At 55.9% G+C, this 16,167-nt stretch overlaps 1 protein-coding gene across 2 annotated transcripts; it reads left to right on the forward strand.

Moving 5' to 3' along the window:
• Nucleotides 1–157: 157 nt before the first annotated feature.
• Nucleotides 158–15,807, forward strand: KCNC4 (potassium voltage-gated channel subfamily C member 4; the record flags this gene model as incomplete). 2 transcript variants are annotated; one of them, XM_082069376.1, is made up of 4 exons in its annotated part: nucleotides 158–823; nucleotides 4,217–5,153; nucleotides 6,212–6,400; nucleotides 15,728–15,807. In XM_082069376.1, exons 1-4 carry the CDS (start codon nucleotides 173–175, stop codon nucleotides 15,787–15,789), a joined length of 1,839 nt encoding a protein of 612 aa, XP_081925502.1. In that variant the 5' UTR covers nucleotides 158–172. The 2 variants fall into 2 exon arrangements, with proteins under 2 accessions (XP_081925502.1, XP_081925501.1); XM_082069375.1 differs by lacking the exon at nucleotides 15,728–15,807 and adding an exon at nucleotides 10,769–10,905.
• Nucleotides 15,808–16,167: the final 360 nt, after the last annotated feature.

A 16,167-nucleotide genomic window follows, 5' to 3' on the forward strand; every position in this document is an offset into this window, starting at 1 on the left:
GGTGTCCGGCTCGGCTCCAGCCTGCGCCCCCCCCGACGCCAGAGCCAAGCCTGAACCCCCTTTTCCCCTCCCCAGCCCCATCTCTGCCCCCCCTCTCCCGCCTCCGCCGACCCCCAGCTCCTCGCCCGGAGGAAGGGTGCGCGTCGCGTGCATCTCCCCGCCACCAAAATCTATGATCAGCTCCGTGTGTGTCTCCTCCTACCGTGGACGCAAGTCTGGGAACAAACCACCCTCCAAAACATGCCTGAAGGAAGAGATGGGCAAAGGGGAAGAGTCGGACAAGATCACCATCAACGTAGGTGGCACCCGGCATGAGACCTACAAAAGCACCCTACGGACTTTGCCGGGCACCCGCCTGGCCTGGCTGGCCGACCCCGATGCCCAGAGCAACTTTGACTTTGATGGGAAAAGCAACGAGTTCTTCTTCGATCGGCACCCCGGGATCTTCTCCTACGTGCTCAACTACTACCGGACCGGGAAGCTGCACTGCCCCGCGGACATCTGCGGGCCGCTCTTCGAGGAGGAGCTGACCTACTGGGGCATCGACGAGACGGACGTGGAGCCCTGTTGCTGGATGACCTACCGCCAGCATCGCGATGCCGAAGAGGCCCTGGACATCTTCGAGAGTCCCGAGCCCGGTGGAGGGGGCGGTGGAGAGGAGCCTGAAGAAGAAGGGGGCAGGGAGATGGCCCTTCAACGCCTGGGCATGGATGACAGGCCAGCGGGGGCGGCGGGCGCTGCTGGAGGGGGTGGCTGCTGTCGGAATTGGCAGCCCAAGATGTGGGCGCTCTTTGAGGATCCCTACTCGTCCAAGGCGGCAAGGGTAAGCTCCCGAGACGCGTCCGCGGGGAGGCGGGATGGGTGCTGGGGTTGTGTCTTTGTCTCCCCGTCCCCATGGGTGGGGTGAACTCTCCTGGTGGGTTACGTGGGCCCCCCTGTAGCCATCCCTCTCGTCTCGTGGGACACCTTGATCATCTCCCATCCCAGGGGAGATCTCGTCCATCATTCCCCTCCCAGCGTACCGTGTCTGGGGGAGCTGGGCTGGAATGGGGGGTAAGGCCGCTCCCTGCCCCCTTCGCACCCTTGGGTGCTGCCGGGCACACGGAGATGAGGGATTGTCGGGAGGAGGTTGAGCCCTGGCAGAGCCTCAGGATGCTCTAGGACAGGAGGACTGCTCGGGTTCCTCTTGTGAGGTTGTGTGTGTGGCCAACGCCAAACCCCACGTTTATCGGACCAGATGTGGGATGGGGGGAACAGGGCTGGTGCCCGCTGGCACCCAAACTGCGTCCTGGAGCAAACACCATCCTGGTAGTTGTCCCTGAGGATCTTGTGCTCCTCTTCTCCAGCAGCCCAAAGGACACCCCATGTGGACGTGTGGGCCCCCGTGTCCTCGTCCCGTCCCCACCGTCGCTGTGTTGATGCCGCCCACACGCAGCACACGGTCCCTGCCAGCACGTGCCAGCGCAGGCGCTGGTGACACAAACACACACACACACCCCAACCCCCTTCATCCCTGCACATCCCTGGGGACCCGGTGCACCACGTACACACGCACGAGCACACACACGCTGAGCTCCCTCCAGAACCTCCCTTGCACACATGGACAATCCTGACCCACAGACACCAACATTCCTGGAGTGTTTTCCCCAAAACCAGGTGCATTTTTGGGCTCCCCCCCGGCTCAGGCACTATTTTGTGCCGGTGTCTGCTCTCCCAGCTACTCTTAGATCACCCCCCCAACCCCCATCCTGCCCAGTTTATAAACCTGCTGCACACGCACGCATAGAGGCATTTGGGATCTAAATGAGTTCTGGATGTATTTAGAGGTGTAAAAATACCCCATCCACGGTAAGAAATCCCGCTGGCATTTCACACCCACCAGCGGGGCAGGGGGTCGGTTTGGCAGAGCGATGGTTTTGCAGCAAACGTATGAGCAGCACACCCAGAGGATGCTTGGGCAGCAGGAGCTTTTCCCATTTGGAACAGGGTACCCGATCCTTTGCCCACCTCCGAGGGCTCGTTGCCTCCGAGGGACGCACCGAGTGGTGCAAAGCTCCAAATTAAAAAAGAAACCCAAGCAGAAGAATTCAACTGAGATTTTTCACGTTATTATTTAATTCTGCTCTTCCTGTGTGCTGAGCTGCTCTCGGAAAGGTGTTTGTTTGCTAAGCAGAAGCAGGAGGAGGGTGTCGGAGTTCTGGAGAACTTGTTTGGTGGGGATTTTGGTGCTGTATTGGTGGCCACTGGGTGTATAGATAGATTTTGGTTTTATTTTTGAGGCAGTTTTGGAAAGAGTGAAGCTCGAGCTCAGAGCAGAGGCCAAAGCTGAGCTGAGACATCTCAAGCTCCCATCTTCAGCTGACACAGAACTGGAGCAGCACTCTTGACTTAGGGGGGGACGGTGGTTGGCACTGGCTGTGAACCTGACTCTCCTATTTTTAGAGGTTGTTTTTGCTCCTGGGGCTAAATCAGCTCTCACCTCCGCGGCTCATCCAGCAGGGCTCAGGGTTTGCCGGCTCTCACCCTCCTCCTTGGTGATTATTTTCTTCCTACTTTGCTTCGAGTCGGAGCTTTTACCCTTCATGTTTCCCTGAGATTCCCCATATGGGGGAACTTGGGAACGCTACTCGGCCCTCAACTGAAACACCACTGTGTAGACATATTTGTCTGCTTAAACCGGCCTTGTTTTGAGATCCTGCTTTTTGCTGTTGGGTTTGCTTCCCGAATTCCACATGGCTGATGGGCGAGAGCTGCAGAGCAGCATCACGGCGCGTGGTCCAGAGGGGAACGGAGCATCCCAGCCCATCCCCGAGCAGGACCGGGGGAAGAATCATCTTCCAGAGCCTTCTCCATCAGTTAAAGCCTGGCTTAAACTTCACGCCTAACTTTTGGAGAGCTGATGCTCTCTGTGCTGGACCCAGCGGGGGTTTGCCCTTGGGGACACCCCTCAAGGATGCTGTGGGCAGGCTCAGGGCTGCCGGCACATCGCTGCCCGTGGCTGGGGACGAGTTTTTTCTCCAGCGTGACTCAGGCTGATTCTCTGCTGCTGATTCACTCCGGCCAAGGAGCCGGGGCTGTCGTCTGCAGCTCAGGGTGCTGGTCAGGTGGATTCGACAAGCAAAAGGTTGCATCCTGCTCGGGGTGTGAGCAGCACAGGGTGCTGTAGCTCCCAGGAGGCCAAACCCACTGGGGTTTGGTGCTGGAGGACGGTAGAAGAAAAGCTTTTCTGCTCAGAAGCCTTTTTATCTTATGTTTTTTTTTTTTCGGGGGCTCTTGGAAACAGATGCTCTGGGTAATGGACTCATCATGAGCTCATCCTGGCGGGGAGGAGCCTGAGCAGGATTGATGGGGGGACGACAAAGCGTTGTTGTGGTTTTTTTTCTGACACAGCCGGCAATTTGCAGCATGTGCCGCCATCCCCTCCTCGCTCATGGCCAAGGCCACGTGGCAGCGTCTCACCGGTCGGGGAGAAATGGGGACATCTGGGTGTCACCAGGTCCAGCAGGATGCTGAGCTCTGCCTGCTCCTCTCCTCCTGGTCCCACCGCTCATGGGGACATCATCCAACACTGAGCAGGCAGGGCACATCTCTGATACCTCCAGAGCCCAAACCTCACAGCTGCAAATGATGCAAACATCTCCTCTGGCGAGTTTGGGATGAACATGGGGGAAAACTCTTTGACTCAGTCCTTTCAAAGGTCCCTTTTCACGGGTGTTCCCAGTGGAGGTTTGATCCAAAGCCAAGCTGCTGCAGGTTTCTCTCCATCCTCATCACTGTCATCTCTGGGACATCTCCAGCTGGACCCCAGCACACCTTCCTCTGTACATATTGTAGGACTTGAAGAAAGGTCCAAGCCTGATGGCCCCAGACACTGGGGTTCAGTGCCAACCCATGGGACAGGTCCAGGGAACCTGCCCTGTTCTCCATCCTTGGTCCTGGGGAAGTGGGTGGTGGCAGTGAAGCTCCTGAGGTGTTGAATGAGGACTTCTCCAATCCCTGCTATCGCCGCTCACTAGTAGGGGTTAGAAGGGATGTACCAAGGGCAGATGACACTAGAAGTGTGTCTCAGGCTGCTCCAAAGTTGTAACAGTGGTTCATAAAATCATTGCTCTCCTCCAAAGAGGGAAAGTTGACCCAAATCAACTAATCAGGAGTGTTTGACCCAAACCAGCTCACGGTCTGTTTAATTTCCACTGTTTAATTTCCACTTTTGCAGGTAGTTGCTTTTGCCTCGCTTTTCTTCATCCTGGTCTCCATCACAACCTTTTGCCTGGAGACGCACGAGGCCTTCAACATCGATGTCAACGTGACGGAGACCCTCGTAGTTGGCAACACCACGACGATCCTGCTGACGCGCAAAGTGGAGACGGAGCCCATCCTCACCTACATCGAAGGCGTCTGCGTCCTGTGGTTCACCCTCGAGTTCCTGGTTCGCATCATCTGCTGTCCAGATAAGCTTCTCTTTGTTAAAAACCTGCTCAACATCATTGACTTCGTGGCCATCTTGCCCTTCTACCTGGAGGTAGGTCTCAGTGGCCTGTCCTCCAAAGCCGCCCGGGATGTACTGGGCTTCCTACGAGTGGTCCGTTTCGTCCGGATCCTCCGGATCTTCAAGCTGACACGGCACTTTGTGGGTCTGCGGGTGCTGGGCCACACACTCCGGGCCAGCACCAACGAGTTCCTGCTCCTCATCATCTTCCTCGCCTTGGGGGTCTTGATTTTTGCCACTATGATCTATTACGCTGAGCGGATCGGAGCCAAGACGTCCGACCCCCGCGGAAGCGACCACACTCACTTTAAGAACATCCCCATTGGGTTCTGGTGGGCCGTGGTCACGATGACGACCCTGGGCTACGGCGACATGTACCCCAAAACCTGGTCGGGCATGGTGGTGGGGGCTCTCTGCGCGTTGGCCGGGGTGCTCACCATCGCCATGCCCGTGCCCGTCATTGTCAATAACTTTGGGATGTACTATTCGTTGGCCATGGCCAAGCAGAAGCTGCCAAAGAAGAAGAAAAAGCATATACCCCGTCCGGCCCCGCTGGACTCCCCTACCTACTGCAAATCCGAGGAGAACTCCCCCCGGAACAGCACCCAGAGCGACACTTGCCCGTTGGCGGTAGAGGAGGGGGCGGCTGAGCGGAAGCGGTCAGGTGAGACCCCAACGGTGGGGCAGAGTGAGGAGGAGACCTCCGGGAGCCCCCAGGGGCTGTGCTTTGGGTTCCCCATGTAGGACATGGCTCCCAGCTCTTGGGTTGGCGAGAACTTCATAGAATTGTAGAATCTTTTTGGGTGGAAAAGACCTTTAAGATTATCGAGTCCAACTGTTAACCCAACACTGCCAAGTCCACCACTAAACCATGTCCCTAAGAACCTCATCTACATGAAACATTTCATCTGTTAATCCCGTGTTTGAAGACCATGTTCTTCAAAGCACAGCAGTCAGGAGAAAATACTTGGAAATGCAACAAATATAAGTGCAGAAAGGGCCCTTGGTTGTCTGGGCATTGGGTGCCGTATTGGTGGACCAGGATGCTGCAGATCAAGATCCCCCCTCCAGGCACTGGGGGAAGGGCCATGTCCTGGGTCAGCCCTGAGCAGCTGCACATCTGGCCAGATGCTCCTTCCCCCCTGGGGACACAGGGAGCTCCACATGCCCCAGAGAGGTGGTTTTCTTTATAAATCTCCCTTTTCCACGTGCCTGCACACCCCAGGAGCCCTGGCGGAGGGGAGCAGGGTCACTGTCCTGGAAGAGCAGGTCAACCCAGCGCTGCTCCAGGAGCTCCAGACCCTCACCTGCCAAAGCATCGTCTCAGCTAATGAAGCAGAGTCAGGTGACATCAATTAGCACTTCACCACTGACCTGAGCAGCCTGTGTAGATTTGGGAGAGCTAATTCCCACCAATTAGGTGGGTGTGTCTCAAAGACCAGGGTGGCAAACCCTCTGTGGCTTCACACAGGGTATATAACCCTCAGCAGGAGTAGGAGTTGCTGTTTGGGGTTAAAATTTGGTGTGCTCCTGCTCCCTGGTTACTCTAATTTAGCATGTCCAGGCTGAGATCAGCACCTGAATTTGTGGGTGTTGCTTAGGGCCACCTGCAATCTGGTCTTCTGCTTCCTTGCGTGGTCTAAGCAAACCTTTCTGGCCGCCCCAAGCACCTAGTCCTCTGGGTTTATCATCTGCTGATGGGTCTCTGCCACCTTCTTGCAGACTCCAAGCAGAACGGTGAGGCCAACGTGGTGCTGTCAGATGAGGAGCAGCCGCTGTCCCCCACCGATGAGGAGAAGCGGCCCATGCGACGCTCCAGCACCCGCGACAAGAACAAGAAATCCTCCACGTGCTTCCTCCTGGCCACGGGTGACTTCTCCTCCTGCACAGCGGACGGAGGCGTCCAGAAAGGTATGGCTGATGCTGCACATCTGGGGAGGGTGAGATGCTGCACATCTGGGGAGGGTGAGGCAGAGGTTTGTTGCATCGATCTGAGACTGTGGGTCATCCCCATCCTGCCTGGCTGTTGTCCTCTGCTCAGATCCACTTGTCCTCCTGCCTCTCCATCCGCTCCATCTCTGTCCACCACGTCTCTCCATGCGAGCTCTGCCCTTTTTGTTTTCTCCTCCCCAAGTTCTCCTCCCTCGATTGCCACCATTTGGGGTCTGTGACCCCATGGTCTCCCTGGGGACAAGTCTGTTCCTTTGCTCCTTGGTGCCCCAGCATCTCCTGGGCCTCTGTCACCCATCTGAGGGTGAAGCCAGGAGCACGTCTCTCCTGGGGAGGTGGTGAAGTTGTGACTGCAGGTGGTTGAAAGGTTTTCAGTGGGGAAAAGAGTCCGCAGGTGTTTCCTTTCCTCTCCCCCTCTGATGTCTTCTGGTGGGTTCGAGCGTGGGGAGCCGCGATGTGTCAAGTTCTGTCTTGCCAAAAGCACCGGGCTGCCAGGAAGGCTGTCTCCTCGGGCTTTGGAAAGGGAGCTGTGCTAAATGTTGAGCTTTTCTATGGGAAACTGTGGGGGAGACGAGTCAGGAAAACACAAAACTCTTCTTCCCAAGGCAAAACAACATTCCTCTTCAGCCTGGTCCCTTGGCACCAGCCTCCCCTGCTCCACCTGTGCCCATCTCCCCGCACCCCAGTCCCTGGGAGGGTAAATCCAGCGCCTACCTCGAGCCACAAACCCCTTGATTGCTGGCTTAACTCTTAGAACAAGGCTCAGTTTTGATAGTTCTGCAGTTTTTCTTGTGTCCAGGGTGGTGTGGGATGATGTAGCTCTGGAAGTGAAGCTGGTCTGTGAAGTTGGTCTCTTTTCTTAACGTCTACTAATGCAAAGAGGTGCGTGGGCTCTAACCCCGCTCCAGACTGGGGGGGATGCTGAGCTGGGAGGGATGAAGGAGAGGGATGGAAGGCAGTGCTGATCTTCATCCTTACAAGGTGCTCAAGTCAGGTATCTCTTCAACTGAAGCGTTTGAGCTTGGTCCTGCTGAAGCCAGAAGAGCCAGAATAGATCTAAGGGCTGAGGGTCCAGTGATGTTTTCGCTGGGCTCCCAAATTGCATTACTTGGTTACAGGAGACCAGGAGATTTATTTCACGCACGGTGACAGCAGCAGCTATTCGAAAGGGCACTTGGGTGATCTTTCTTGGTTTGTTCTGGTGCCTTTCCTGCAAACGTCAGAGCGCTTTTTATGATTAAAAATAGATGTGGGTCACTTACCCCCACCTTGCTGAAATGAGCTTGCAGCTGCAGAAAGGGGGATCTGGTGTCCAGGGGGGCTTGAGTGACCTTTGGGGAAGAAAATTTCAATATCTGCACCTTGCTGGGGCTGTTGGGGATGGATCGGTGGATGCTGCCCGGGGCTGGAGAAACGCTCCAGTGTGGTCAGGGTTAGTGGTGGCCAGAGATGATCGGGGGGACAAAGCAGCCTCCTGCGCTCCAGCCAAAAATCATAGCGGCACCTCTTCCCTCGGCCCTGATTTATCTCCTGCTGAGGCTGTTTGTTCTGGTACTGGGATGCTGGCAGCTCTGCAAATTGAGATGAGCTTGGTTCTGAGCCCGACTTGCTGATGGCCATCTGTCAGATTCTGGGACAGGTACTGGTGTCTGTACAAGCTGTGGGGATCAGGAGATGGAGCTGGTTCAGGAATACGCTGTGGATCTCGGCACCTGTCACGGTTCGAGCCCAATTCCAGTGGTTGTTCTCCTTGGGGCCGCTCAAAGGCCGGGGTGGGACTGAGCGTGGGGACGCTCACGCGAGCACCCACCGGTGACACTGGCTGTTTTGGGGAGGAAGGACGTGCCCACGTTCGCATGGGGACATGCAAAGTGCAGATGAGCCCCCGGCCGCCGTTGTAAACAAGCACAGGCGTTCCCGGGCGATGCCGCCTGCTCGCGTTACCCCGTCCCCATCTGCTGCTGGCTCCGTGTGTCACCGTGCGCGTGTGCCGGGAGCCGCGGCGCTCGCTCATGGCATTATGGCATTGCCAGGGCCCAGGGAAGAGCCCCCCGGGCTCACCTGCTGCCCCACCGCTCGGTTTATAAGATGCTTCTATATGGCTTCTTGGCAACAAACCCATTTCTAAAGCAATCCCGGTGACCTCGGTTAGCACCTATGCGAGTTGCTGGGATACTGGCTCCATTAATGAACGGCATCGGTGGTAATTAGCAGAGCACAACCCTCCGGCGCTTTGCAGCTTGACTGTGTGGTGGCACCTGGCCATGAGTTTGGTGGAAAACCGCGGTGGCCTCGAGGGATGGAGCCCTGATCTCCCGCCCAGGCGCTCCTGTGAGCGGGGCTGGGGATTAAACTGATGGAGAAAACCAAGTGTTGGGCTTGGGGCAGGTTTGTCCTCAGAGTCCTATTGCAGAGGGGCCCTGGAGCAACCCAGCACCTTTATAAAGTGCTGCCCCAAACTGTGATGCTTGAGACTTAATCAAAACCAGCAGCGCAATTTTCGCCCTGTTCCCGTGCCCATTTCCATCCTTTTCTATTCCATGAGCTGAGCAAGAGGGCAAAGAGCATCCCTATAAAGTGCTCAACCACATCAGCAGGTCCTTGCATCCCCAAAGTGGCTTCCAGCAAGCCCCAGCCCCCTAAATTCTCTCTGCCACATTAATGTTTTTGGGTGCTGGACACATCGGTGCCCCCAGGTTTTCAGGAGCTGGTTGCATCTCGACACGATTGCTTCCCATGTGCGTGGCTCGGGGTGGCAGGGAAATGCGTGAGCTCTTCAAAGAGCCTCAGCGCTCCCAGGAGAAGAGCGAGGTTTGCTGAGGGATGAGCCCGATGCAGCTTTTTGGGGTATTTTGGGGGGGAACAAGGGGTCCTTGCATCAGCTGCTGTAGGAGGGAAACACCCCCAGCTCGGGATGGGGCTCCCCGGCTCTGGGTGTGCTCGCTTCCCTCCTCGCTCGCTGCATGGATTTGTGCCAAAAAGTACATAAGGGAATTGCTCTTCTCTTGGGGGCCTGATTCTCCTCTTGCTGCCACTGCGGGGACTGGAAGAGCTTTGCTGAATCAGCAACAGGTTTGGGCAGATGGGCCTCAGTCCCCCGGCAGCTGGAGGAGCCGTGTCTCCTGGGGGCTGAGATTTGGGAAGGGGTTGAAGAATCTCGAGCCTCCCATGGTTGGGAAATGAGTGGGGAGAAAGGTATAAAAAGGGTGTATAAAAATCAGATTGAAAGAGATAGCGCTGCGGAGCCTTTTCCATGCTGAGGAGCCTCAGCATCCTCCTGGGGGGCCATGCCGTGGTCGCTCCGGTGTGAACGTTAATCCCTGAGCGAAGCCCAAACCCAGCCGGGCCAGCACCCACCGGCACAACCTTCTCATGGAAGCAGAACCCAAAATCCACCGTTAACCCCGGTTGGGGCCGCTTTCCGAGCCTGGCGCTGTGAAGGGACCATCCATCACCTTGTTTTTCTGCTGTCAGGAGCCGCCTCCCCCGCCCCCCCGCGGGCGCACACACGCTCGCTCGCACGCGTTCGCCTTCTCCGCAGCTCGATGGTGCTGGTGCTGCTGGTGCTGCTGGGTCTTCCGGGTTTGCTGGATCTGCTGGGTTTGCTGGGTCTGCTTGCTCGGGGAAGCCGCAGCGAGTGCGGCACGGCCAGGAGCATCCTTAGCGTTCCAGGTTTTGGCAGCGGAGTGCCGGATCTTGGGGCTGCCTTTGCACGCCGCTGCTCTTTGCACCTAAAAGTCCAGTTTTCAGTGCAAATACTTAGTGTCTTCCCAGAAAGAAAAGCGGCTCTTGACCTGCGAGTGCATTCCGGCTGTTGCTGTTCAATAAAAGCTGGAGCAACTTCTGGCGCTTCAGGGGAGTGTGAAGGGCTCCCATGCTTAAAGCAATAGGAATATTTACTCTTTAATGCAATTTCTTATGGAAAATAATGAGCACGTCAACCTGCTTCTTTCCGTACAGAAAGGTGTCAGCAGCAGCTTGCTGCTTAAAAACCAGAGCCGGGGGAATAACTCCTTCCAAATCCCATATTTCTTTGAGTTCTGCTGCTTTTCCCTGTTTGCTTCAGCCCACAAAATCCCCAGACTCATTCCTCATTCCGAGCAATTTAGGAAACAAAACCCAACGATTTGATCTCCCAACACTGACGACTCTTGAGTCCTTGGGCGCCGAGGGGAGGGGAGGTCTGGATCCAAAAACCCTTTCTGAATCCTTTTTGGTGGGTAGAATTGGGGCGCGTGGGGCCGGGCGACGCTCACCCCGCTGCTCTTTGCATTCCGAGCCTTGGGAAAGAAGCTGCTCGGCTCTAACCTGTCCGTTCTCTCCACCAAGGCTATGGAAAGTCCCGAAGCCTGAGCAGCATAGATGGTGTGGCAGGATCCACGGTGGCCTTGGCTCCCCTGGCGTCCCGCTGCAGCTCCCCCTGTCCTCTGCGACGTCCCTGCTCTCCCGTCCCCTCCATCCTATAAAAACGCCGCCCGGATCCCGCTTTTCTCGTGTCGTTGTCGCTCTGTCCCCCCGTTTCCCCGTGTCCCCGCGGCTGTGACCGGAGGGGACCGAGCTGGGACGTCTCCACCGCTGAGGAGCAGGTTCTGATCTTCTCCGGCTGCCGCGTGTCCCCCCGCCCGCTTTGCAGGACGTGTGATGTCTCCATCGAACTTGTCCCGTGTCCGTGTGGTTGGGACCGGCCCTGGACTGGGCTGAGGGTTTGCTCAGTGTTTATTTCTATTATTTTTTCGCCCTTGAAACCTTATTCATCTGAAATAAATGGACCCAACCCATGCGATTCCCGCCGGTGTCGAGCCCTCCTTCCCGTGGGCTGTTTGCACTTGGGCAAAGGGTGGTAGAAACAAGGACATGTTGACTCACAAAATTATACATCATTGTGCTGGAAGTGGCTGAGTTCACATAATTTTAGTGTTTGTTTTTTTTTTATTTTTTTTTTTATTTTATTTTATTTTAAATATCAGCCTCAAGTTTCTGGAGGCAACAGATGAATAAACCTCTATTCCCTGCCCAGCAGTGCTTCCCCTCTTGGTTTGTGCCTTTTTCTGCCTAAATCACAGTCATTTCCTCCTGGTTTGTGTCTGCTCCATCCAAGCCCAGGGATGCTCCCGGGGCTGGAGGTGACTTGGGCACTTTGGAGATGCAGGGCTGGGATAAGGGGTTTGGCAAAGGCGATGTGTGGGTGCTCCATGAAGAGCTGGGGGGTGGTGGGGAGCGGAATGTGGGTCCCTGGTGCCAGGGATGGAATTTCTCTGGGTTTGGGGTGCAATCAGGCTGAGCCGCATCCCCCTGCTGCCCAGGACGTCCTGCAGTGGTTTCACCCCGTGCCGCGATGGTGATTCACCAGTTTACCGCGTGTCGTCGGTGTAGCTGCATCCCTTGAGTTTCTGTAATTAAAGCGTATTCTGGCACAAAACAGTTGGGGTAACACAGCGGGCTCGCGAACCGCCCAAGGCAGCACCGTCCCGGCGCTTTTCTGAGCATCCTCCCCTTCGAGCGGCTCCTCTGGCAGCAGGAGGAGCTGGAACATCCCAGCCCGCGCGGGAGGGAAGGTCACCCTTTGTGATTTCAGTGGCCTCTCAATCATAAATGATTTAACCAAGGTCAGGCGCTGACATTGGGGACGAGCCAGGCATGAAAAGCCAGCTCTGCTGCCTTGTCCCTTACAGAAAGCAGCTGATCAACTCAAAACTTTGGGGTTTGACTATCTGGGAAGCAGAGGATTAACCCTGGAGCAGACGCAGCCACAGACCCCCTAGAGATCCCATCTTCTTTCCACCCCCCAGGCTCCCACATCAGCTCATCCCAACGTATCCAATGTGGAAAACCCTTGGTGAACCCCCCAAAAAACCCCTCATCCCCATCAGAGCAAGGAGGGTTGAATTTGGGAGCTGCCACGGAGCCGGTAGGATGCAATTTTTAGCAGTGGCGTTATGCAACTCGGGCTGGAGGGATGACTAATGTGCAAAAACCTCCTCTAAAACCACCCGGCCCCAAATGGGAGACGGAGGGATTTCAGTGGGAGGCACCAAACTGTTGAAAAACCCATCGCATCTTCTCCCTCTTCCTCCCCACCTCCTCCTGAACAAGCGATTTGGGGGATGCAGCAGAGGGAAAGCAGCATCTTGTTATTTTTAGGCGGGGTCTGGGCTGGTTTTGGGGTGAGTTAGCAGGGGTTAATCCCCCGGATGAGGTTATAAGGGGAACTGTAGTGGATCAGAAGAGCAGACCGCTAAATATCTCTGCAGCCAAGGTTTTATCTCAAACAGTGGCCAAAATTGGCTGCCTAGAGAATAGGATAAGAATAGAGCAAGAATATACGATACTTCCCCCGAATATCCTCCCAGCCGCTTATCTATGTTTAGGGATCTGGCGAGCAGCGCACGTTCCAGCGAAGGCGAAAAGCAGCGGGAGAAAGCAAGGTTGTTTGATTTATTCTTGTCGGACTGAATAAATCGATAGGAGGCCGGTGCTCGAGTCTTAAAATGGCATTTAAAAAAAAAAAAAAAATCCAAAATAAATCAACTGGTGTGCGGTGACCGTCGGGACAGGTGGGAGTGACCTTCCCAGCCCCCATCCCACCCCTGCCATGAGCAGGGACATCTTCACCCGCTCAGGGTGCTCAGAGCCCCGTCCAGCCTGGCCTGGGATGTCTCCAGGGACGGTTCATCCACCAACTCTCTGGGCAACCTGGGCCAGGCTCTCACCACCCTCAGGGCCAACAATTTAATCCTCATGTCCAGCCTGAATCTCCCTCCTTTAGCTTAAAACCATCACCCCTTATCCTATCGCAACAGCCCCTGCTGAAAAGTCTGTCCCCATCTTTCTTACCGGCCCCTTTTAAGCACTAAAAGGACACAATAAGGTCTCCCTGGAGCTTCTCTTCTCCAGCTGAACACCCCAGCTCTCTCAGCCTGTCCCCCAGCAGAGCTGTTCCAGCCTGTTCCAGCTGTTCCAGCTGTTCCATTTTGCTGGCCCCTCTCCGTGTCCACAGATCCGCCGTCTCCATCATCCAGCAGCAGCTTTGTCCTCCCCCCCCGGCTCCCGGGACACTGGGTGGACGCTGCGCTGCCATCCCGGCTTGCGTGCAAAGTATTAATTGTTATTATTGCAACAACCGCTCTGTTTCTCGGGAGATGCCTGAAAGAGCTGAGAAAATAGAAAGGCCTGTCAGGCAGCCGGGCGGGAGGTGAAGATGTCAAGAGAGTAATTGCTCTACCCAGAAGCAGCCTGGTCCTGGCTTCCCCAGCGCTGCCAGGAAACATCCTCAGCGCTTATTTGACGGCAAAAAAAAGAGAGAAATCTGAATAAATAGCAACCCCATCCCTTGCCCATGCTGACGAGGAACGGGAGAGCAGAGGCAGATGCAAAATAAGATGCAGTTGAGCTTATAAATAGGTGCCTCCCAGCTCCCAGTCTGTTATCTCGTTACCTCCGCCCCAGGCAATCCATCCTTATGCTTTTCCCCCATGAAAAGGTAAATGGAGGCTCCAAAATTGTCTGTCGGACTGCTGGGGGGCGGGTCACGCTCTTCCTCTCGACCCCCGCCAGGGAAGCACCTCTGGTCCTTGCAGCTGCTGGATTTTGCTCCATCGTCACACAATGCCCCATTTTTCGGTGGCCCGCGGCGATGGACGCTGGGGGAGGTGCAGATGTTGAACTCCAACATCTGGGGAGCGCGGTGGGGGCTCTGCCGGCTCTTCAACCCCCTCTTGCTGCAGCGGGGAAAAGAGAAGGGACCTGCAAATTGTCCTGGGGTGGCCGGGGGGGCTGCGATCCCCAACCCTTTTGGCTTTTGGTGATTTCTCCTGAGCCTCTTGTCTGCAAACAGATCGCTAGGGCAGCTGGAGCTCGGCACCCTGGAGGGAGCGCTTAAGGGTGTTCGGGGAGATACTTATAGGGGGAAACTGGGACTGTGAGAGCTCAAAAATCCTTGAAAATTTGGGGCTGGGAAGGTGGCCCCAAAGGGAGAGAGCTGGAACCGGCCAGAATGGGGCCGGTGATGATAAACCAAGACAGGAGGGTGATTTTCTCCTGGTGGCTTTGTCTGGGGGACAGCGATTAAACAACAGCAATGACGACAAGAATCTTGGCTGTTGTTATTTATTTTTAGTCGTGCTCATTCTTTCCCGAGGCTGGGAAGCGGCTTTCGGGGGCCGGTCCCCAGGGGTGCGGGCGGCGGGTCTGCAGCTCGCACATCAAATGGCTTTGAACGGGGAGGAGGAGAAGGGAGTGAAAAGCCGAGTGGTGTCCCCGGTAAATCAATCGGCCTGACGGGAACGTTCCCAGCCGGCCAAGAGCTCTGCCGAGGGCTTTCAGCTGCTCGCAGGAGCCACTGAACCAGGACAGGTCACATTTTGTAGCGGTTGCTTTGTGCGTGGCCAGTGCCGGTCCTCAAATTGCTGCTGGGGGATGATGCTGGGACCCCAAATTGGTCCATTGTGGCAGGTCGGGAGGTGGGAGCCTCTCCTGCAAGCCCTGTGATTTAGGGACTTTAATGTCAAGGGGATTTTTGGGGATGTGGGGCTTTGAAAAGCCTCCGTGTCCAGGCACTGAGCAGTGATGCTCGACGGAGGATGAGACCTTTATTTTGGGGAAAATGAGATGCTTTTGGAGCTGTGTTTGGTTTGCAGGGGGGAAAGTCGGGTCAAACCTGCGGCCGGGAGCTGGTGTTGGGTTTGTGCAGCAGAATCCCTGGGTGGAAAGGGCAGCTCTGTGGTTTATCGGGTGGATCAGGCGCTGTCTCCCCATCTCGCCTGGAACCCGGGTCCTGGCACACGGGGAGAGGCGGTGCCGTGACTCAGAGCTCCAATCAATGTTAATTAATTCAATGATAACGACTGAGAGGGAGAGAGAGAGAGAGACAAGGAAAACACTGCGGGATATTAATGCACCAGGCTTGGCGTTGGGACATCTGGCTTGGGGTTGGTTTGGGAGGTTTTGGTGCTGAGCAGCTGGCTGGAGGACGGGGCTGCAGCGGGGATGAACTTCTTCCCTCTGCTCTTCATTTTTACCCTCAAAATCGCGCTGACCCCACGTCTGGTTTCTCTTGGAGAATCTTTTCCCAAGTGTCCATCTCTGGGTCTATCTGAAAAAACATTTTTGCCTGATTTACTGACGAAATAGCAGCATTTTAGTCCTCCATTTCGCTACTCTATTTTCTGCACCCTGTGAAGTTTGGATCCCCTGGAAGCTCAGTCTCTCTCTCCCCCTTCTATTTCTCCACAAACGGCAGACGAAGCCGGTGTCTAACGGCGTGTTTAATGCTTGTGTCTTTCATTGCAGACACCTGCCAAGACGTCCTCTCTTCCAGTTACCCCCAGGGTGAGGTGGTCACCTTCTCCTGAGCCCCGGCTGGATGCAGGCGGCGCCTCGGCGAGGGATGCTCTCCCCGAGGGATGCTCTCCCCAAGGGATGCTCTTCCCAAGGGATGCTCTTCCCAGAGGACGCTCTCCCCGAGGGACGCTCTTCCCAAGGGATGCTCTCCCCAAGGGATGCCTTCTCCGAGGCAGAGGGATGTGTACCCCGAGGGATGCGTTCCGCTTGGGGAAGGGATGCTGTCCCTGAGGCTAAGGGATGCTTTCCCCAAGGGATGTGTTCCCTGATGCCAGGGATGCTCTCCCTAAGGCCGAGGGATGCGTTCCCCAAGGGATGCTATTCCCAAAGCCCAGGGAGGCTCCCCCAAGGCCAAGGGATGCTCTCCCCAAGGGATGTGTTCCCAGATG

Source organism: Streptopelia decaocto (genome assembly GCF_964273445.1).
Source record: "Streptopelia decaocto genome assembly, chromosome: 19".
Taxonomy (NCBI): domain Eukaryota; kingdom Metazoa; phylum Chordata; class Aves; order Columbiformes; family Columbidae; genus Streptopelia; species Streptopelia decaocto.